General features: G+C 46.2%; 1 protein-coding gene across 5 annotated transcripts in view; it reads left to right on the forward strand.

Annotated features, from left to right (window-relative positions):
* Nucleotides 1–419: 419 nt before the first annotated feature.
* The window catches only part of CREBBP (CREB binding protein), a 92,834-nt gene continuing 71,691 nt past the window's right edge, over nt 420–21,562 (forward strand). For 2 of the 5 annotated variants that reach the window (XM_068699716.1, XM_068699717.1), the window contains exons 1-2: nt 420–943; nt 13,997–14,709. In XM_068699716.1, coding sequence (XP_068555817.1) covers nt 859–943; nt 13,997–14,709 — 798 coding nt within the window. In that variant the 5' untranslated portion in view covers nt 420–858. The remainder of the gene's footprint in view (nt 944–13,996; nt 14,710–21,562) is intronic. The other 3 variants (XM_068699718.1, XM_068699715.1, XM_068699719.1) reach the window with 3 other exon arrangements.

Consider the following 21,562-nt stretch of genomic DNA (forward strand, 5'->3'; position numbering starts at 1 on the left):
CCGGAGCGCGGCGCGAGCGGAGCGGGGCCGGGCCGGGCCGGGCCGGGGCAGCGGGGCCGCCCGCCGGGACACGGGGCAGCCGCGCCGGGCGCCGCAGACGGGCAGCGGGGCTCGGGGCCGCGGGGCAGCGCCGGACGGGGCCCGCCGGGCTCCGCCAGCGGGACCGGGAGCGGCGGCGGCGACCGCGGCGCGCTCATTGTTTTGGGGCGTTTTTTTTCCTAATTTTTCCCATTTTCTCTTTTTTTTCCTCTCTTTTTTTTTTTCCTCTCCCCCGCCTTCCTCCTCCTTCCTTCCTTTTTTTTTTTTTTTTCTTCCCTCCCTTCCCTTCCCCTCCAAGCCCCAGCCTTTCCACCCCCCCCCCCCCCCCCCCCACCTCCACCTCTCCCGTTTTGGGTCCGCGGCTCAGAGAGCCGCGGGTGGGGGCGGCGGCGGCGGCGGAGGGGAGCGGGCGGCAGGGAGGGGGGGGGGGGGGGACCGGGAACCGGGGGCCGAGCCCCCCCCGGCATCGCGGAGAGGCCGAGGAAGGGCGGCGGGCGGGGGGGGGGGGGGGGGAAAGGAGGAGAGGCCCCGCTATGCTCCCCGAGTGACTGCCGGAGCCGCCATCCGGGCACCTCCTCGGCGGCGGCAGGGCGGGGGAGAGGCCGGGAGGAGCGAGGCCGGCAGGGAGGGGGCGCTTGGGTTCTTCCCCCCGAGCCCGCCCCGAGCCCTCCTCCCTGCGGCCTTGCTGCGGCCCCGGGTATGGGGGAGAGGGGGCCGCCGGCGGCCGGGCACTGAGCGGCGCTGTTGTTCGCCTTCCCCCTTCGTTCTTCTCCTCCGGGAGCGCCTCGGGACGGGCCCCGAGCGGCGGCGGCGGCTGCCATGGCGGAGAACTTACTCGACGGGCCGCCCAACCCCAAGCGAGCCAAGCTCAACTCGCCGGGCTTCTCCGCGAGCGACAGCACAGGTGAGAGCCCGGGGAGGGGGGGAGGGGGGTGTTTTGGGGTCCCCCCCCCTCTTTTAGGGGCGGGCGGGTGGGCCCGGAGACCGCTCGTCGCCGTACGGCGACGAGCGGTCTCCGGGCCCACCCGCCCGCCCCCACTCTCTGAGGGGTCCCCACCCTTCCCCGGGGGTCCCCTCCTCTTTTTGGGGGTCCCCATGCTTCTCCTTCACCCCCCTCTTTTATCCCACCCACCCCGCTCTGCGTCTCCGGGCTGTGCTGCGGAGCCTTAAAAAAAAAATAAAACCTCAACGCCACATCCCTATCCTGCTTTTTTTATATATCTGTTCATATTATCCTCCTCCTGTCCCCCCCTCATCTCTGAGTGCGCTGAGATAGGTTTAAGGAGCTCGGTTCGACCCGCTCCGAGCTCTTTCCCCGTTTTAAATTTAAAATAATAATGATAAAAAGAATTTGCAGACCCGCTCAGGCACTCAAGTTGTGATGAAACGCCCGGCAGCCCCGGCGGGAGCTGCGACTCGTCCCCACGTCGCGGAGCGTCTTCGCCCTGCTTTTCGTGTCCGAGGGGGGTTCGTGGGTGATGAAACGCAGCAAAATTTCTGTTCCCAGCGAGCCTGCGCCCACTGCGAGTACGCACGTGTGTGCATAAGCGCGTGTGTGCGTGTACTCGAGTCTTGAAGTGTTCCGTTTTAATTGCCCTCGTAGGGTCGTGTCGGGTGTTTGACTTGCACCTCTGTGCTCAGAGATTCCTGAATCTCGTCGGAGGGTCGGTGATAAGTTAATCGTGGTGTGCCCGCTGTGTTTTTATGGATAGAAAAAAAAAATATTACTATAATTGAGCTGATAAATTTTGTGGGTTGTTTTTTTTCAGTTTGCTTAGTGTGCATTTGGCAGTAGCTTACAGATACTTCAGGCTTTTTTTTTTTTTCTAATTCATGAAATCTTTTTATTTTCAACCTCCCAAGAAACATGCCAAAAAGAGAAAGAGTATTAAGAGTAAGAATTGGCAGAAAAATATCTAGGTGAGGTCTTGTGACTGAACGGCGTTAATCTCTTTTGTGGAAGTGACAGAATGCTATAGGGAAGGCTGATACGTAAGTTGCTACGAAATGCACCAGAGTAACCTGGGAAAACCACGATTTTTCTGAAATTCCTCAGACCTGTAGACTGTACGGGTAGCCAGGGAAGGCTGTTTGAAGCTGTCTTTTTTTTTTTTTTTTTTTTGAAGTTCTCTTGGTCTGTTCTGGAATGCTTCAGTCATAATTACGTCCTGTTCAGCAAGTTCTAATGCGTCTCGGGGAGCTCTGTGCCGCGCTGGAGATGTAGGCTCCAGTATCTGCGGGAAGTTTTGCACGGCGCAGGGGGCCTTTGGCCAGCGGGGACGGAAAGCCCCACGTTGTGTCCTGGAGAAGTAGGGTTGTATCCGTAGTGTTGTGCCGTGACCCCCAGGCAAAATGCCTCAATGCTGGAGAGCGCAGGTATGTTGGTGCACTTGGCGCTGCTTTTTCCCAAAACTACGTTTTAGATTGGATCCTAGCTGCCGAGGCTGCTGGTGGAAAGATTGCTGCATGCTTCTATACGTTGTATTAGGCAGTGTAAGTGGTATGAGTGGTGATTGCTGTCAAATACCTGCTCCTGAACCCAAAACTGCCCGCTTTCTTGCGCTGGGGCTTAAATGAACAAGTTTTGGGACAGCCTGGGAAGTTGTCTTTGTGTAGGTGGGCAGGCAGTGAGTTCTGGGATGGATAACTGGGTTGTAGCTGCAGTCGTAAACCCATGCCACTTGATGCAGCAGCTTACGTGCTGGGGACGTGCTTTCGAGACGTTTTGGTAGGCCGAGTTGTGCTGCTGCTGAACACGAAGCGTTCAGGCGCTCGTAAGCGAGCGTAGCAGCGCGATGGCGAGGGGTCTGGTGGCAGGCCTGAACGTTCAGCAGAACGCAACCGCTCGCACCTGTTTATACTTCGCTTTATGCTTTGATGCGGTGATGTTAAGCAACTCTTTTTGTCAGGGTGAATTTTAGCCGCCTTTAATCTTTCTGGTAAAAATAGCGCCTTGGCTTCCCGTAGCCAAAGTTTGCGCAGTCGAAATCGGTCTGCTTGCGTTCTGTAAAGCAGCTAAAACAACTGTCTGAGCGAAGGGAAAGCGGGGGAACTGAGGGGATATAACAGAAAGGCTTGCTGTGAACATCGTTGAGGCTTCGCGATAGATTCTGCAGTCGCCTTGTTGCCCTTTGAATCGAAAAGGAAGGTTGAGACTCGGGGCTGGTAGCTGACCGTTACCGAGCAGCACTCGACGAGCTGGCTCGCACGCTGGAGTATCCACAGGAGAGATTTCCCCTTATCTAGCCAAGCAGGAGGAGTGCTTTTGTCTAATTACCTCTTTATTAGATACATAATAATTTTCATACCTAAGCGTTTGTATCCTTATTTATTTAAACTGTTGCGAGGCATTTTGATCTAGTGTGTTGCAGGGTTTAGTACAAGAAGTAGAACTGCAGAAACTTTGGTAATGGCAGAATGTTATTTTAATGGTGGGTGGTGTTACTGCTCCCAACGCTGCCGGTATTGATCGCTCAGCAGAACATGCAGCGAACTGGCAGCGCTCTGGGGCTGGTCCTGGTCTGAACTCTGCACGCAGGTTGTGGAAAGTGTGCCTGCACGGCGCGGCAGTACAGCCAGCATGCTTCAGGTGCCCTGTCACCACCGCTCTGCAGATAGCTGGCTCGGTGGCGTTGTGTGCTGCACCGTGAGTAACGCAGCCGTCGGCATTTGTTGCGTACCCTGCGGCCTGCTGCAGTCGTGGGGCTGTGCTAGCTCCAGAAGTGACAAGTGATAACGTGGGCCAGAGCAGGGGGTGTCCTGAGCTGCGGTACGAGTTAATGTACCCCTGAAGTAGGTGAAGTTGGAAAGAAGGTGAGACGAGCAGCTTCAAAAAGTCCATTAGAGCTGGATTTGCACCTCATACTTTCTCGTGTTTTTTTCACAGCTTCAGATCATAAACAGATTAAGTGGTGCAGCTGCTGCGAAAGCTGCAGGCTGAGAACTCCAGTAATTCACGTTCTCTGTACGGCCCGGTGTGGTAGCGTTGAGGTTCCCATGTTTTAACACTGGGGAAGGACTGGGCTTGTCGCACGTTCCCTTGCCTGTGCTGAGATAAGCAGAGCTCTGCTCAGCTCCCGGGGAGCTACGGAACTTCACCGAGGGGAGTTTGTGTCTCAGTACACAGCCTGATTTGATCTTGTTCTCTTGCAGTGTGCCAAAAACCGGGTAGGTGTATCTCTCAGGGGATTTGGCTTTTAGCTTTAAAAGAGAAGGTCCGCCTTTCGAACAAAGTAACTCAGCGGAGACACCCAGGCTTTCTCGGCTAGCGTTCCCGTACGTAGCTGGGAGTTCACTGATTGCTCAGTTATCCAAGGCCAAACTTTGTGTGCGTGAGAGCATTAGTGTGTGTGTGTCTTAGGGTTCATTCCTGCAGAGTGGAGAAGTTTCCCGGAAGCTGTTTAATTGGTGTGCTCGTTTTACATGACGTGAGCAAAACTTCAGTGTCAGTTGCGGACTGTGACAGTAAGAAATGGCTTTTATATGCATGCTTTCTCCTTCTCTCTCTCTGGGAGAAGAAAAAGAGTAATTCCAGTAAGGGAACAGGCTTGGATTTCTAAGCAGAAAATCAGGAGAAGAAATGCTTTCTCTGAAAAGAAGTAGGTGAAGGCATGTGTGGAGTTGTGACTTGCCACGGGAATGCCCTTTATTCCGTGGCACTTGTACTGTAGCTGGGATAGGAAAAATGCAGCGTGGGATATTTTATGGCTGTATTGTTTCTTGCCATATATGTAATGGTGGGTGAGGGATGTCACGCCAAGCAGCAGTGTTTACTTTCTGAGCTGTCTGAAGTTTGACACAAGTGGCATTGCTTTGCACCTGAAGCGGCTGACCTGCGTAGCGCTGTGCCAGCAGCCGTCGTCTGGGCCAAGAGATTCGAGAGATTAGAAATTGGTTCGCTTGTTGAGAATCTAACGCAGCACATTTGTGCCAATTCACGAAGCACTGCTAATAGCAGGGTTTTCTATAGTTTCTTATCGGGGGGAGATTTTTGTAGATTTCTCCAAGGAGTTTGATGCTAACATCTGCATGAGATGACAAAGTTGAGCAGAAGGTCTGCAGGTCTAATTCTATGTGACAGTCTATATGCGGTTGTTTCCCCCTGCTTTTTTTTTTTTCTTTTTTTATTCGTGTTTTGACTGATAGTTGCATATATGCTTGGGATTTTTATCACATTGATTCATTTTCTTCATGATTTGAAATTAACACGGCTCCTGGAGAAGGCCTGCCAACACCAGACGAGAATAAAGGCTGTGCTCGGGGGGGTCAGTCTTTGTTGTACCCTGGAGATCTCTTGATAGCTTGTGAAATAATTCCCAGTTTTCTGTTGCAGATTATTCACTTTCTATTCTGGCTGAATGTTCCTTGGAGTCATAGTCCAGTGCCACTAATTATTTCCACAGCAACATGCTGCGTTCCGATACTCTATCTGCAACTTCACATTAAAAAATCCACCTAGCCTCGGTGTTTATTTCTACTGAAGGCTTTGCTCTCTGTTGTTACCTGCTAATAGAGAATAATGTGAGCAAAAATGTTGCTGTTTTATCAAAATACTGCAGTTTAATGAGAAATCAGGGGGAGTCGAAAAACAGGATTTGAAAAAACCTGGGGTTTGTTCTTATACAATGAAAAAGCATGTGGGACAACTTAGAAATCTGACACTTCCATCCTAATTTGGTTTACACTTTCAAGAATTTTTGCTTTGTAAATCTTCCTTTTAACATATGTTATGTTTTCCATCTGTCTTCTCAGATGTCTAAGATACAGCGCGAACCTAAATCTTTTATTTGGAATTCTCTCTTTAATAGCGATGTCTCGACAAATACTATATTGTGCAGAATCGTAGCGTGAATCAAAAGAAAACTGAAACTTCCATTATCAGGGGTAATTCACAATCACAAGGAACTCAGAGTCTCAATCTTTAGGGCACAGGCACGCCAAAGGTTCGCTTCGTCTAGCCATTGAGGTGTAAGAATATTTCTCATTTGGAAAGCTGGATAAACATAGGATCTTTGGTCTGCAGCTGCTGTATGTGTATAGAGAGGGACGTGAAGTTGTCTGCTTCTCTGAGGGTCTTCTTCAGTGCTGTGAGGATGTGCTAAGGACGTCAGTGCTGCCCCACGAGCTACTCTCTCTAGCCGATGAGCCTCCCAGGGAGCTGCTGGTGGGTGTCTGAGGTCCTCGTGTGCACCAGCAGCTGCCTGTCGTGCAGGGGGAAGGAAAAAGTGATTTGAGTTTCCAGCCCCTCCATCTGCGTCGCACCTGAAGAGCACGAGCTTCTTGTCTCTCCCTGCCCGCCCAGCTTTGCCACAGCCCGCGCTTTGATGACTGCTTTAGTGGGTGTCGCTGCTGGGGTGACGCAGCTTCTGTGTCATCTCCGGCGTGGCGTTATCTCATGGGGCGAAGAAAGCTGGAAACTTCAAGTGCTGCTCGCTTCTGTAGTGGCTGTGAAGTTTTTTCCAAAGTTTCATAGACTCCATTAAGGAAAGTATTAATGAGAAGGCAGCAAGCAGGGGCTGCTCTGAATCAGTGCTTTACAACAAAACAGATCTGAGCAGGTATTGTGTTTTTGTATGCAGTTAGTTCGAGTTGGAAGCTTTTTTAGAGTGAAGTTATTTAGAAGTTTTTAAAAAAAAAAATAAAGTGCATGTCTGCTGTTGCTTCCGTATGTGCGTTTGGTGTATTCTGTGTTGTGTGTTCGTGCACAGATGAATTTGAATTGCTGAACAAACCACCCTTTTGCTTGTAATTTGGTACCAGAAATACGGAGGAAAAGCGGCATTAAAACAAAGAGAAAGGAAACATGATTTTTGAGCTATTATAAATCACAAAGGAGACAGAAAACTTGCCTGTTTTATTGTAATCTTGCACAATGTTTAATTCTTTTTGTTTCATAATACTACTGCAAGTGCACATTAATCATTGCCATTTCAGTCTTTGCAGAAATAGATCTGTTCTGGGCTTGTAATACAGAAGGTGCACAAAGGTGAGGACTTCACAGAAGGGCTTGTGCAGCTGAAGGGAACGTTTGAAGCAGCCCGAGCTAAAAAGCAGCGTTAGGATGGAGTTCTCACCACCCGTGCCATCAGTCATAGTGGGCAGGATGCAGGAGTGAAAGATTTAAAATCTGAAACACCTTGTGCGAGCCTGTGTATTTGATAAGAAGTCTCCAGCCAGAGGATGTCACAGTGAAAGTTTGCTTGTCAAGATATTTCACACCGTTGTGAGCTATCTGCTGATTTTGTTCCCAGATGTGCAGTGAGGGTGGCACAGCCTGAGCATGAAGCAATGGATCTGTCAGTTGTGGGAGCTAACCAAAGGCATTTCTCATGCTGACGCTCTGTTTAGGTGTGCATTTCATGCTGCCTTAAGCAAGGGCTCGCTTTTTATTACTGGATTCTCAGATGATTTTGCTTTAAATGGCTGTCCTGAACGTTAATGTTTTGTCAGCTGTTAAAATAGGGCAACAGAAAAGATACTTGTGTTTGTGATAGGGTGAGAAAGTGAGACCCCGCTTCCATTAACGTGCTCCAAGAACCCTGAAATATTTAATCTTAATCAGGATGATCTCGTAAAAGAAAAGTTAATGCGACCAGCGTGTCCACTCAGTGAAGACACCTTGGGAAGCAGTTAAGGGGAAGAGCAGTTACGGAGAGGCTCTGTAGGACCAGAGGAAAGGAAAGTTACTCCAGCGTTTGCCATCCAGCACTTCCAGAGTAGACCGGAGAGATCGTTCTTGTTGGGATTCTTTTGCATTTTTTTTGGTTTTGCTTTTTTGGGGTTCTCTTTCCCCTCTGGCATCTGGGAAGAGATGAGACTAGCTCCTTATCTGAGTGCATTCTGCACAGTTTCTTCTGTACATGAACTTTGGTACCGGGTACATTTAACATCCCCTCATATACTGCTTCATGTCAGTAGTGGAATGCTCACGTAATCTGTGTGCTGTTGTTAACTTTTTTTTTTTTTTTTTTTTTAAGTAGAAGCATACTAAGTCTGAAAACGGTGATTATTCCTGAAGTTAGTACCTGAGGTTTTTCTGGACCTTTAACACATTGTATTTTTATTGTGAGTGTAGCAAAAGAGATGATCCAGGTGGTTTGGATAGGTACAGCAGAGAGAGAAACATGAGGTAACGACTTGGTGATACACAGTATGTGAGTGGAAAGAGAGGCTGGGAGCTAAACTCAATGTAAACAGGGCTCTCAGCTTATACCATTTTCTTTTTTTTTTTTTTTTTCTTTCAGGGAGGTGAGAGAGAAGGGGGGCAGAGGAGCTGAACTTCCCTTTACCAGGCAGTTGTTTGGTCTCACGCATATCAGTTGTGGTTTTGGGGACTCAGCTGCATTTACTTTTCCCTTCCTGAGCGGTCGGGCAGCAGCCGGGAGCGTTTCTAAAGCTGAGTCGCTGCTTAGGGGTATTGCAGCAGAGGCTAGCAGAGAACGAACAGATTCTTCCCTTTTTCGTTAACTTTTTTGATTTGTTTGCTTTGTGTAATGAGCTTCAGTTTTGAAAAGTCACTTAGTTGCTGAAGTCTTATAAAAATAGATTGAGAGAGATTTTTTTTTAGGAGCTTGAGATTACTTTTACTTGTTCTCAAGATTAACTGTATGCTAAGCTGGTAGCGTCCCTTTTGGTTATTGGAACATACAGAATTCATTTTGTATCAAAATTAATTGATTTTGGGGAACTTATCACTGCTTAGTTGTACCCTGAACAGTGTTTGTGGAGAAGTGTGCTTTGCCAGAAGGTGAGCTGTAAAGGAAGCACGGGGGGATCGAACGTCTCCATCTCAGTGCCCCGTGCCCCAAATCCCAGTAGCAGGAGAGCAAAAGGAGGCAAGCGTTGGGCCCGTTTTCAAGAAGGGCTAAAAGGATGATTCAGGCAACTACCGACCGGTCAGCCTGCTTCCCATCGCGGGGGGAGGTCCTCCGGGAAAAAATCTCTGGGCGGGGAACAGTCAGCATCGATTTATTAAGGTTAAATCACGCCTGACAAGCCTGATTGCCTTCTGTGATTGAAAGGACTGGGTCGGGGGCAGGGGGAAGGCAGTGGATGTCGTTTACCTCAACCTGAGCGAGGCTTCCAGCCTGATCCCCCGCAATGTCCTTGCCTCCAGCTCGGGATGGTGTGGTCTGGATGAGCGGGTGGCTAAGGTGGGTGCTTTTAAAACAAAAGCAAACAGAAAACAAACAAAAAGGCTGGATGGTTGGGCTCGGGAGGTGGTGCTCAATGGGATGCATTCAGCTGCAGGCCAGTAAGAGGAGAGTCTGGGGGGGTCTGTACGAGTCTGCAGGGGTCTGTACGGAGCGAGTCTGTGCTGATGTCCTTATCAAGGGCCTGGGGCAGGTGACAGCACTGGGGGATGCGCCGATACGGGGTGGGTGCCCGGCCAGAGGGAAGGGCTGGGGGGCCGGGGTGCTGCCAAACTCCAGCCTTCCGTCCAGCAGCCCTGCCTCTGGCGAGGGAGCACTGTGATAATTAGCCTAATGAGGTTCCTGGGGGTTAAGTAGCTAGAAGGTCTGGAGGTGATGCTCACTTCTGTGTATCGATGGACAAAATTCAAATCCAATCTGCTGACTCTAGGAATGAGCAAAGCAAAGCAAGACGTCTCTCTCATCCCAAACACAAATAGTTCAAAAGATTGGGCAGAAAGGAGTTGAGTTAATTATTCAAATCTCCTCTTACACAAGCCGTAACCGGTTGGGGCTCATCCATGTGCCCACTAATGGATCCCTTGTTTTCCCCCCTGCTCCTTCCACCCGGTCTTTGGCGTCTCCTCAGCCCACCCAGGTCCCTCGTTGCTGGCTTTCACAGCCTGGTCGCTGAACGTCAGCTTCTGAGAAAGCAGCAGCCTGCTTTGGGAAGCCGAAAGCCAGCGTCAGATGCCCGTCAGTCTTTGTGCCTGTCTCGTTAGGTGAAGTCGCTAATGTAAAATTTCCTTACTGGAATCTTTTTAATTTTTTTTTCTACGAGGGCATTTTTAATCGCTCTTAAAACTTTAAATGTGCTAATTGTCTTTTATGAAACAATAAATTACAGAATCCTCAAACCTCGGAAGGAGGCTGGGGTGGATGTGGTAATTGCTGCCTGCGCCGAACAGTGTGGCCATTGAGCCCAGTTACCTGCCATCGGATTGTAGGGAATGGCTGCGGCTCTGAACTGTTGAGGCTTTGTCTGCTGGGGTCTGGCGTGATTGAAAGAAGCCTTACAAAACAAAATTGGGCTCACTGAAATGTAACAGCTCTGTTGGCATGAAAAGAAAGGCACAGTGAAAATACTGCCAGTGCGCCGGGACTTCCAGGGTGACTTCAGCATCGACTCCGTGGATGGGCAGCTGACGTTTGTGGCAGGGAAACTCCCAGTCACGTCCAGGCGAAGACAGCTCCGAAAAATTGAAGCTGAGTTTGGTAGTTGGCCACCTGCTTTAGCATCTTAAACATATGACAAAGAAATGCCTTAGGGTGTGTCACCTCTCCAGGCTGGCCTGAAGGAGCCAAGGGGGGAAAGTTTTAATGGCTGCTGAAAGCGTTGTCCGGGATGGCAAACGACTTAAGTTTAAGCACATAAAACTGAAATGAGGGGAACGTGTGTTTGTCTCCTGTGCGAGAAAAGAGATGCTCAAAGAACACAAAATTCTCAGTTTGGAAAAGGAGCCCTTTGGAAAAAGGGGGTGGGTTCTGATGGTTCAGTGCTGCCCCTTCCCTCCCAAAAGATGCGGTATCTGTGGGTTTTGGCTCTTTGTTTTAGAGGCCGTTTGGGTTTATGTTAGCAGAGATAAGGAGGGGTATAGAAGAGGTGCTACCACATTGATCTCTAGCCCATGACTTCCTGAGCACTGAAATAAGTGTGTTTGTTGTGGGTAAGGGAGGCTGACCTCCTTCAGAACTGCTCTGTTCTGCTGTGTGACAGCAAGCAGGGGTTTGAGAGATGCAGCGGGTACAAAACTGGGTGAGTGGAGCAGGACTGCTCTGATTGGGTATATTTTGTGCATTGCTTTTGATAACTTTGTTTGAATTCACGGGAATATCTTGATTTTTAATTTTTTTTTTAGGCTTTTGGTAGATGCTGTTTATTTTGAGAACTAGTTGAAGCACCGAGGACGTGATCAGTTGTGTTCTTGTGAGGATGGGGGGAGGTCAGTTCCCATTTTGCCAGTAGATACGGGTCGTTCCCATTAAGGCAGACTTCTCCATGTGTATATAAGTACACGTATGTATAACTGCCAAGACAATCTCTTATCTTTATAGATTTGTTGCAGACATACTTAAGTAGACTTCAGTTTTGTTGTGTAACTGTGAAATGCCTCGTGTTGATTTAATCGTTGCCCGAACTCTTGAATACTTGGTGAATTTTTACACGGCCGCTGTGCTAAGCTGTTTACCTGCTTTGTATTTTCCTGCAGGCAGAGCTGTAAACTTGCTGTGCCTAACATTAATGTATAGACTTTTTACAGGAGCTTAAGAGTGGTAGAATATTTTAAGTATTCCCAAATGCTTGCTTCACTCTTTTCATAAACTGCAAAAACATTTCCAGTCCTTGGCTCTGGCAACATGGTTGAGAGTCCAGCCAGTGAAACAGAAAAATTTGAGCACTGCAGCTCCAGCATCCTGTTTTGAAATACAACTGGAAAGAAACTTCTCTGTTTCTTTTCTTTTCTTTTCAAGCTGTAGCAACATCTTTCCCCCCTCCTTTTTGTTGCTCATCTCCCTCTGGCCGTACACAGCCACACGCACGCGTGGCTGGCCCTTTTTGTTCCCGAAGAATGAGCAGTTTTAGTGCAGAAGCTTGGAAAAACAGCGTTCTTGGGATTTACACAAGTTCCCTGAACAAGTGCTTTAAGCCTCAAAGTGCCCGATGAGCTGGGGTGACCAGAAGTGCTTAAGGAAGGCAAACCCTCGGATAGGGCCTTGCTGGTCCAGAGAGGAGCTGCTCTCAGGGCCATGTGTGGGGTTAAATCTGAAATGTTGGGAGAGGAAAGGTGGAACAAAAGGGTATGGGAAGAGGCACCCAACACCCAGCGGTTGTGTGCCAAGAGGAAGAGGGATGGTGATGAAGTGATCGCCAAAACATGCAGTACACAGGGACTTTTGTAAAAGATGTTCAAAGGTGAATTGAACGACCGAAGGGTAGCAAATAAGAGAGAAACGAAGAATACTTTAGTGATGAACAAAATTGGCTTAAGAAAATACTGGTTTGTTCCTTCCCTGCTTGGTCTGTTCCTGAGCCGTAGCGCGTTTCGTCACGGCCAGCCTCCCGCAAGCTTGTAAGGATGCTTTGGGGCCAGATTCGTGCAGCCTCATACAGGGGCGAATCGAACGTTTCTGTGCATGGTACTGAGATGATTGGTGTCGTTCCGTGGTCCCTGCAGCACATCTAAAATGCGTGCTTGTTTTTCTCCAGCTGGGATGAACTGAGAATTTGAATGCTGATGGCATGTGTTGTGTTTCACCGTACTGGAAGTTAATGGTAATACAGCCTAGCTGTGTGACGCAGGTGAAATGTGTTGTGGGTTTTGCTGCTGTTTTTTCTTTTTTTTTAATGCACTTGCTGTGGTCCAGGTTGTTGCTTCGTGAATGAGATGATGGCGCTTCTGCAGCCTGAGTCTTGTGCTAGCTTTTCCTCCTGGAGGAGTGAGTTGAATGTTTAAGATGACGAAGCATTTGGGATTTCCTCCTTTAGAAGAGAACTTGTGTTTGCTCTAACCTAGAAACGTTTTGTTAGTCTGTTTCTCACTCTGAGGGGCTAGGATTCTTCAGGGCTGACTTTCCAGGGGCACAATAACATTTCAATACAGCTCTGTTATGTTATAGTAGAAAGTGGTTGTTTTAGATCATGCCCTTGGACTGCAAAACTTTTCAGCGGTGTGTCATGTTTGAACAGCTGCTCTGATGAACCGGGGCTGGTCTGCTGATGGCTCTTATTAGTGTGGATGTACACACTTGTCCTCATGTCTTCAGATATGGAATTAAAAATTACCTATATACAATCAGATCACTTTCTATTTCTAGTTAAATACCTAAAATAAGTGTTACACAGACACCACTCACAATGTGTAATAGAACATTTTGGTGAACCTGAGCTGCTAATCTTAACAAACAAAACACAACTTCTTATTTTTAATGAATTTCGGTGTTCCGGTCAAAGCAGTTCCTTCAAGGGGCTTAATGAAGACTTGATTGATTTATTTTGCCCATCTGGACAGCGTGTGGATTACCTCTGTCAATATTGGCCATGATAAATGAGGGCTGGGCACTTGGAGAGCAATTTGAATTATTTGAGCTGTTCAGGCGTTATGAGGAGAAAATGCTGGAGTGTCTTTGAGGTCGTACGTCATGGGGGAAAAAATGATGAGAAACGGATATTGAAAGCATTTCTATGAGACTGGGAGCAAACTACTACGTAGTGGTTCTGTTTTGCTTAAGCATTGAAGTGTAGCTGGAAGAAGTCTTTGGCCATACGCAAACAGAAGTTGCAGTGTTGAGGTAGGATTGTTGGATGAAATGGGGTTACTCGAGAGGTCAGGGAATGTGATGTGATAGCTCTTCTGGGAGAGTAAATCCATTGGAAAACCTCCCTTGATACTTCTGCTGTTTTCTTTTAGCCCAAAAAAAAAGAATGGGACTTAGGTCAGATGACGCTGTTCGTTCCACCTCCATTTCTTAAGCATGGTACAGTGTTGTGTCAAATCATGCCAAAAGCCCTACTTCCTGGCCTGTGTTTTACCCTGTGATTTTGTGTGTACACCGTATGCCATCAGGGACTGTGCTTTCTGAAGGGTGCCAGAGTTCACAGCAGTGGATCAGTGGGCACTCGCCACCAACATTGGCAGTCTTGGGTGAAGTTCGGCCTAAACGTGTGACATTGACTACATACGAGACAAATATGTAGTAACGTAGGTGAATATTTTAGACACTTACTTATTGTGTTTTCTGACTTGTGTTTCTGCTTTAACTTGCAGATTTTGGATCTTTGTTTGACTTGGAAAATGATCTTCCTGATGAGCTGATCCCCAATGGCGAGTTGGGCCTTTTAAACAGCAGTGGGAACCTCGTTCCAGATGCGGCTTCCAAACACAAGCAACTTTCCGAACTTCTAAGGGGAGGCAGCGGCTCTTCCTTAAACCCAGGAATTGGAAATGTGAACTCGAATAGCCCTGTCCAGCAGGGAGTTGGTAGTCAAGTTCAGGGGCAGCCGAACAGTGCTAATATCGGTAATCTGGGTGCTATGGGTAAGAGCCCTTTGAACCAGGGAGACTCGTCTGCTTCAGGCCTGGCAAAGCAAGTAGCCAGCACCTCTGGACCTACCACACCTGCATCACAAACACTGAACTCTCAAGCACAAAAACAAGTGGGGATGGTGACGAGCAGCCCTGCAACATCACAGACTGGACCTGGAATATGTATGAATACTAATTTCAGTCAGACACACCAGAGCCTTCTCAACAGTAATTCTGGTCACAGTTTAATGAATCAGCCTCAGCAAGGACAAGGGCAGGTAATGAATGGATCTCTTGGGGCAGCTGGAAGAGGAAGGGGAGCAGGAATGCAATATTCTGCCCCTGCCATGCAGGGGAATGCAGGCAGTGTGCTGGCAGAGACTTTAACCCAAGTATCTCCACAGATGGCTGGTCACACCGGACTGAACACAGCACAGACAGGAGCAATGACAAAAGTATGTATATATGCTTTAGTATATCCAATTTATTGCACTTGTGAGTTTTTGGTTTTCTAAATACCTGTGTGGAAAAAGGGAAAAAATGAATGGACTCCTTTTTCTGCAACAGAACTAAAGAATGCGCTTTCATGAGTCTGTAGTTATGGGTTTCAGTCAGCAGTGATATCATGAATGATGGTTGAAGCAGTATTTCTCATGTGCTCAGAAATGAAAGCACTTGTTTAAAAAACACCTTGCTCTGTATCTTAGCAGGCTGAATTAGAAAACAAGAGCTTAAACTTGCGAGAAGAAAACAGTATTACTTCTGTGCAGGATCTCGTTTTATCTGCCGGGCAGCAGTATCTTTATTTGAAGCAACATGAAATCTGTTAGAGCTCTAAGTTTGAAGGGGCAGAGGTACAGCAACTGGTCCTCTTGTCAAGGACCACTATCAGCAGCTGTGCAGCGATTTTTTTTTTTTTAAATACAGAAGCACTGATCTGAAAACATTAAATTTCACATGGATTGCCAAGCCAGTGCAAAATTCACAAAAGGGCAGGGTGGTGGCTGGGCAAGAAGTAATTCAGGGGCTGTTATGGATTGGGGCAGGACATATATACCTGGAAGTATCTACCTCTGTCTGGGGACACTGCTCTGATCCCTACTTGACACAGTCATTGTTTTTTAGCTCTTGACTTGCCTGGTATCAGCATAGAGAAATGATTAGAGAAGGAGATTGCTGCTCCTCCTGTCTCGGCTGGGAAGCAGTGCACCTCATTTCTTGTTTGTGTTGCTTTGGTGTAGTTCCTTCCCAGAATTTTGATGGCAAAACCACTCTATTCTGGTATACAGAAGAGAATTGCATCTCTACTTTTTTATCTATCCATACACCACTAGTCATTATCACTGTAATTTATTAACAGCGGAGTCTTAATGCATGTGTTAAGAATTCTGGGGAAAAAAAATCATTGCCTGACAAAGGCAAACCTGTGTACTCAAGCAATGTTGCCATCATTGTGGAACGGCACAGTTCATTTAGTTTTTGAAAATAAAAATACAAGAAACGTTCCGCTGGCACTGAAAGCGATCCTGCTGCTTAAGGAAGAGATGCCTGTGCTCTGGGTGACGGTCATAGCACGTAAAAGTGAGTGCGTCTGTCTCTAGCATCCAAATCGGTTAAATTTGCCATGTGGAGGGATTGGTCTGCACAGAAAGAAATGTTTCCCTTTCATTTCTTTTTTCTTTGTAATCTGGGGGAGGAGTGACAAATTCTGATTACCTGGTGTAGCTGATTTCTGTAAATTTATAGATATCTGAGTTCAGGAGTAGATCTTCCCTAGCCACTGCACAGTTACATAGTGAAACTACTGATTTTTTTGGTGTGAACTAATTTAAGTAGAATACCCCCAAGAAAGGGGCCTTGCCTAAGGTCTTACCTGACTGAATGTACATGGCTCTGCTGGGAGAGGCTCTGTGATGTCTTGGTTTCTTTTAAGCAACCCCACCCCAGTAAGGAATAGATTAGAATAGAATAGAACAAATTGCATTTTTCAAGGATTTCAGTCTTAGCCTGAAGCCAACTGCAAGTGGGATTCACTAGCTGAGGAAGATGGTCTGGGTGATTTTAGCGTGATTCAGGTTCAAGAAGTAAAGTTAATTTTGCATGGATTATGTTGGAAAAGAGTCGTGGAAGTACCCCGATTGTGCACGTCAGTAGTTCTTCTTGTACGCAGCGCTGTGCTCAGCACTGGTGATGCATTTCCAAAAGGTTAGAGCAAAATTAGTGCTTTCAGGAGGCCTTAGAAGCAGAATTGTTTGGAGAAACTGAAAAGGTACGACTACTTAATAACAGAGCATAAGTGACAAAGCAGCGTTTTTGTGAAAGTGCTAGCACTTAAGAAAAAAAAAACAATTTTAAAACCTTGGCAAACTTGAAAAAATAGAAGACTTGGTGTTTTTCCAGACCTCCATCTCTTGCCAAACAAGATGAAGCTTAAAGGCATCACATTTTTGTAAAAGTTTTACTTTATTTACATCTTAATTTTCTTTTGGTAAGAGAGCAAGCAAGCAGGAAAGATGTTTTACACAAATACTTCATTTAATTTTGGAATGATTGGTTTGCTCCCTGAATTTTCTTCTTCACAAGCAGAAGTGTTCCATTTTTGCCTCTTCTCATTGGCGTTTGAGGACAGGCATCCTGTTCAGTCTCTTCCTGTCCCCCCCAGCCTGTTGTCCTAATAGGGCCATCAGTGGTGCTCGTGTTAGCTTTTTTCATTTATTGGTGCTCCCGTTGTGATGAAGGCTTTTAAGAAAAGTAAACATTTCGGTGGGTTTGTCTGTTCTGAAACTGAAATTTCTGCTGAAGGAGAATGTGGGTTAGTTTGTTGTTTTTTTTTCACCTCCTGTTCCCTGATGTTTACCACTTAATGTGCACGCTGTAAAAAGATTTGAAGAGCACCAATTAAAATGGTGAGGCAGCTGATTTGCCTAACTGGAGTAAACTGTTTAAAATGTAGCTGTCGTGTGCTGGAAGAACTGCATCAAGGCAGGAAACAAATTCTCTAGCTGGTATCTATAGCAATGTATCTTAAGGGAAGGAGGTGGGAAATACGAATGCAGATTTTCATTTTTTGAAAAGAAGTAGTCCTAAACCAAGATTTTCTCATTATGTTTAAGTGATGTGCATCACTGATTGATTTCTTTTATTTCCAGTCTAATTGTTCTATTTCAGGATTTTCAGCATCCTGATAGCTAGGTAAGATTGCAGCCCCTCCTCTTGGTTTACTTTCTTTAATCCATTGACAAAGGTGCAAGCACATGCAGATGGAGGGCACGAGAGCTCTCTTGCAAATCTGCGTTGTCTCTGGAAATCCCTGCAGTCAGAACCATCTCCATGCAGGTTCCTAGAGCTGTGCAGGCTGTGCCCAGGCTTCTGTGCTGCACCAGGCTTTCCAGACGTGCGCTCTGCCGTGCCCCGATGTTCCTGGGGCAGCTGGGGGGAGCTGCTGGACGGTTGGGACTTGCCTAACCCGCCGAATCTGTTGTAGGTAAAGCTAGCAAGCCTGTTTTCCTTAGCTCAGCATGTTTATGTGCAGTGCGTAGCAGTCCCATGACCCTGCGTAGTTCGGGACCAGGGCTGCTGGTGGAGACCTTGCTTCCGTGGTGGTTTGTTCTAACCCTTTTTAAGTAAGTGACTAATCAAGGAAAGTCCATTGCGTAAGTTTTTGCTTCTTCTATTTTTTCCTCCTTGTGTTATATTTGTATAAAAATATACCAATTGTACCAATTCTCCCTAGTAAGAGGGATTAACCAAAAATAACCCTCTCTTTTCACCTGCTCTCAGAAGTAACTGGGAGTCACTTCACCTGGAGTACCTTAAGCCAATACTGTTCCTTTTAAGCTGGACTTGTTTTAAGGCAGCTCTTGACAATGAGAAGCAGGCCAGAAATTCATGGTAACTCAAACTCATGATGCACGTGCTTGCATAAGCTGAAGGTGGCAGATAAACTTTAAGCAAATGAAAATGGAATGAAAAATAGCTGAGTCTCAACATCAGAAGGCTGCGAGGTGCTGGCATCGGGGCTAATGCTTCCCCATCAGTAGGGAGAGATTAAAGCAAAGCATTTATTCAGTCTGTAGAGACATGAGCAAAAGATTTCTCATATTTCATACGATCCTCCAGAAGAAGCAACCTGTCAATACAAGTAAAACGATAGCTATTGAAGTCATAGTCATGTTTTCTAGGGAGTATGTAGCATGTTCTTGATAGCCTGGAATATTTTTGGAAATAGGGAATGGGGTAGGCACTGAAAAGATTTTGTGAATGAAAGATACAGCAGCTTGCTATAGCAAGGATTTGAATTCTTCACTGGCCATGACTGTGCAATTTGCATTTTCAGGTTTGTGTAGAGTGCCTGCCTTGTGATTTTGACCCATCTGAGTTATTCTGGAAACCTCTGAAAAAAGGTTTCCTTTTTTATGCTACGTTATCTCTGCTCAGTTCACTTCCAGACTCCTCTCCTGAAACAATTTTGCTTGTAACTTTGGGATTATGGCCCTGTTTTCTTGGACAATGAATGCCACAAAAATAGTTTTCATTTGGGTTGAAGTTCTTCAAGAAATCAGATTCAAAGAGCAGAAGAATTCTTCTTTGAACAAGCATCATGTGGTAGCAGTAGAGGGGTGGGTTGTCTTGTCACTGTGACTTCTAACAGGAGTAGAATTGCCCCTTTTTGTTGTAATTTGTTTTCTTTAAAATCCATGAGGTCCAGAAAATGTGTTCAAACCATCCAGAAAACCATCCAGAAAATCTCCTTAAATTAGGGTTGTTTCAAAAGATTGAAGGTTGTCAGTTTTTGAACATCTTACGGGGTAGCAAAGCTAAGCAGATGGCTTATTGTTTCCATAGAAATGAGCACTTTGTTGCGAGCGTGTTTTGTGCCTAATGCTCTTCTGTTGCCGTGAGAATCCCTCTTTTCCAAATGAGGGAGATGAGGCCTGCATGAAGTTTGTTGTGGCTGGCAGCTAGAGCTTGAAGTTGTGTTTCTGGAGATTAGATGGCATATAGTCTCTCGCTGAGATGCATTCCCTTCTTCCTACTGCTACTGTCAAAGCCTGTGGAAAACCAGACGAGAGCTTCAGAAAGTTTCTATTTATTTTGGATGGTTCTCCAATCTCCTTTCTGCACCCTGGTAAGAGTTTTTGCCAGTGATTCACCTAATTGCTGCTGTAGCTCTACCCATTAAGAAGCAGTAGAGTCCCATTGAGGTGAATAGGACTCTTTGGTGTTTTCTATTTCATAGTTTCTGAGACGTAATGCCTCTCTATGATCCTGTAGAAGAAATCACCTTTTCTTCAGTAACTTCAGAGCTGTCTTGCTCAAATAAGGTTATGCAGGTACCAAACAACAAAAACAATCTGAAGCTGCGTGTGTCTGATCTGTGGAAGCCACTGCTTGAAACCTGAAATCTAAGCTTGTCTGGGAGTTCCTGTCAATGTGTTTGCCTTTATAGGACTACTAAACCTACCTCGAGATTAGTTTCCTTTCTGAAAGATGCAGTTTAGTCAAACATTATTGGGCTCTATATGGGCAATAAATGGAAGTAATTGTTTAGTCAGATCTTAGTCTGAAGCTATAAACACGTCAATCAGGAGAAAATGGTTGGTTATTTTTATACCTGGTTACGAGGATTCCAGCATTAGTGGTTTTCAGTAAAATGTCTTTCTGAGGCTGTAGTTTGTAGGTAACCTCATTATATGCGTTGTGAAAATTCTGAAGGAAAATATTTGTGCTGATATAAGCTGGAACCTGCGCGGCAAGCAGGAAGTGAGAGAAATGGTGATCTGGTCGGCAGGTCTTCCAGTGTAGTGTTTCAGGAAGTGATCTAGTAGCAGTGCTTTTGATACAGAGGTCAAAGTGTGCACGAGTGATGTGTTTTCCCTGCTTGTGTGTAATGTGCTTGACCTTCCCCCCCACCACCACCTCTTCCTGGAAGTTGGTACAAGTAACAGATTTGACACCAAAATCTTACGGCTTCAAAATGTCACCAACTGTGCGAAAAATAGGTCTTAATATGCTGGATTTCTCTGTAATCTTGTCTATTAACTGTATATTAGCATAATTAATTTGAACAGTTTGTGTTTTTAACTTTATTTCAGTCAAAATAGCTACGTGGCAGTGCAAGTGGCAGTAGAAGAAGTTTAAGATTAAAGAGGAGGAGAAATTCTTACCAGAAGTGACGTTCAGAAAACAGTAAAATCCTTGTTTATGTCTGTCGAGAGAATAAGTAGTTGTCTCGCTTCCTGTTGTTGAGCTGTCGAAGAACTGGATTCAGTTACTTGCTGTTTCAGTGCTGGGTGTACGTGCCTGCGTGTGCCTCGAACACCAGATCCATGGCTTTGCTCCCCATGCCTGTTTGCTCAGTGATGTTTCGGTGTTGGATAGGAACTGTCAGGAAATGTAGCAAGATAATGAATGACTTTAAAGAGCAAGGATTATGATACTAGGCTTCTCCTGCACACATAGTTATGGTGGTTGAGTCTGTTTTGAGGAATCTGTAGGAAGAAAAACTTGTAATGGGGAAAAAAAAAATAAAGCAGGCTATTTAAACAGGTTACCCAATTGATATTGTGAAGTACCAGATTTAGATACGCTTGCTGATTGTGAATTAAGTCAGCTGAAGATGGTCTCGTTCCGTTGCAGTTCTGTTTGTTTGAGCAAACTGCTGGTGCTGTTTGTTTCTCTGGTGAGCCTCAATCTGTCTGGATCTGCCTGAATTGTTTTAACGTGACTTGAGCGTAATTTGCTGCTGATCGTCTAAGTTGTCCGGAGTCGGCTGCCAAGCTGACTGCCTCCTAGCAGGCCATGCCTCTGGCAAGCTCAGGTAGCCAGCCCAAATCGTGTTCCACCTAATGCTGCTTCCCAGTTTCTGTGGGCTCTTCATGAAGTTACAGACTCGACCACTTCCTTGGTTCCCTGGTCAACAACTTTATCGCCAAAACAACACTTTTACTCAGAAGAGACAAGTGCTTTTATAATAATAACAAGCAGAAGCAGGATATAAATACATTGAAACACGTAACAGCAAAACTCACTGACTCGTAGTAAAATTAAAATCTCTGTACCACGGTTTTGTTTTGAAACACGACCGTGTAAAGTGGTACTTCACAGATGACTTGACTTTTGATACGCCAAAGAGATTTGGTGACTTAAAAAGCTCTCCTACCACAGGTATTCCTCCTGGCACCGGAAATTGTTTCCTATTTCTAGTACCTGAGTTAAATTTCATTTGCAGTTGTGCAATGTCATTGAAGATCTCTGAAGCGATAGTCACTTGGCTTCTGTCCTCTGCATGTGTTTGTGCAGGTACCT

Source organism: Anas acuta, chromosome 15, assembly GCF_963932015.1.
Source record: "Anas acuta chromosome 15, bAnaAcu1.1, whole genome shotgun sequence".
Taxonomy (NCBI): Eukaryota; Metazoa; Chordata; class Aves; order Anseriformes; family Anatidae; genus Anas; species Anas acuta.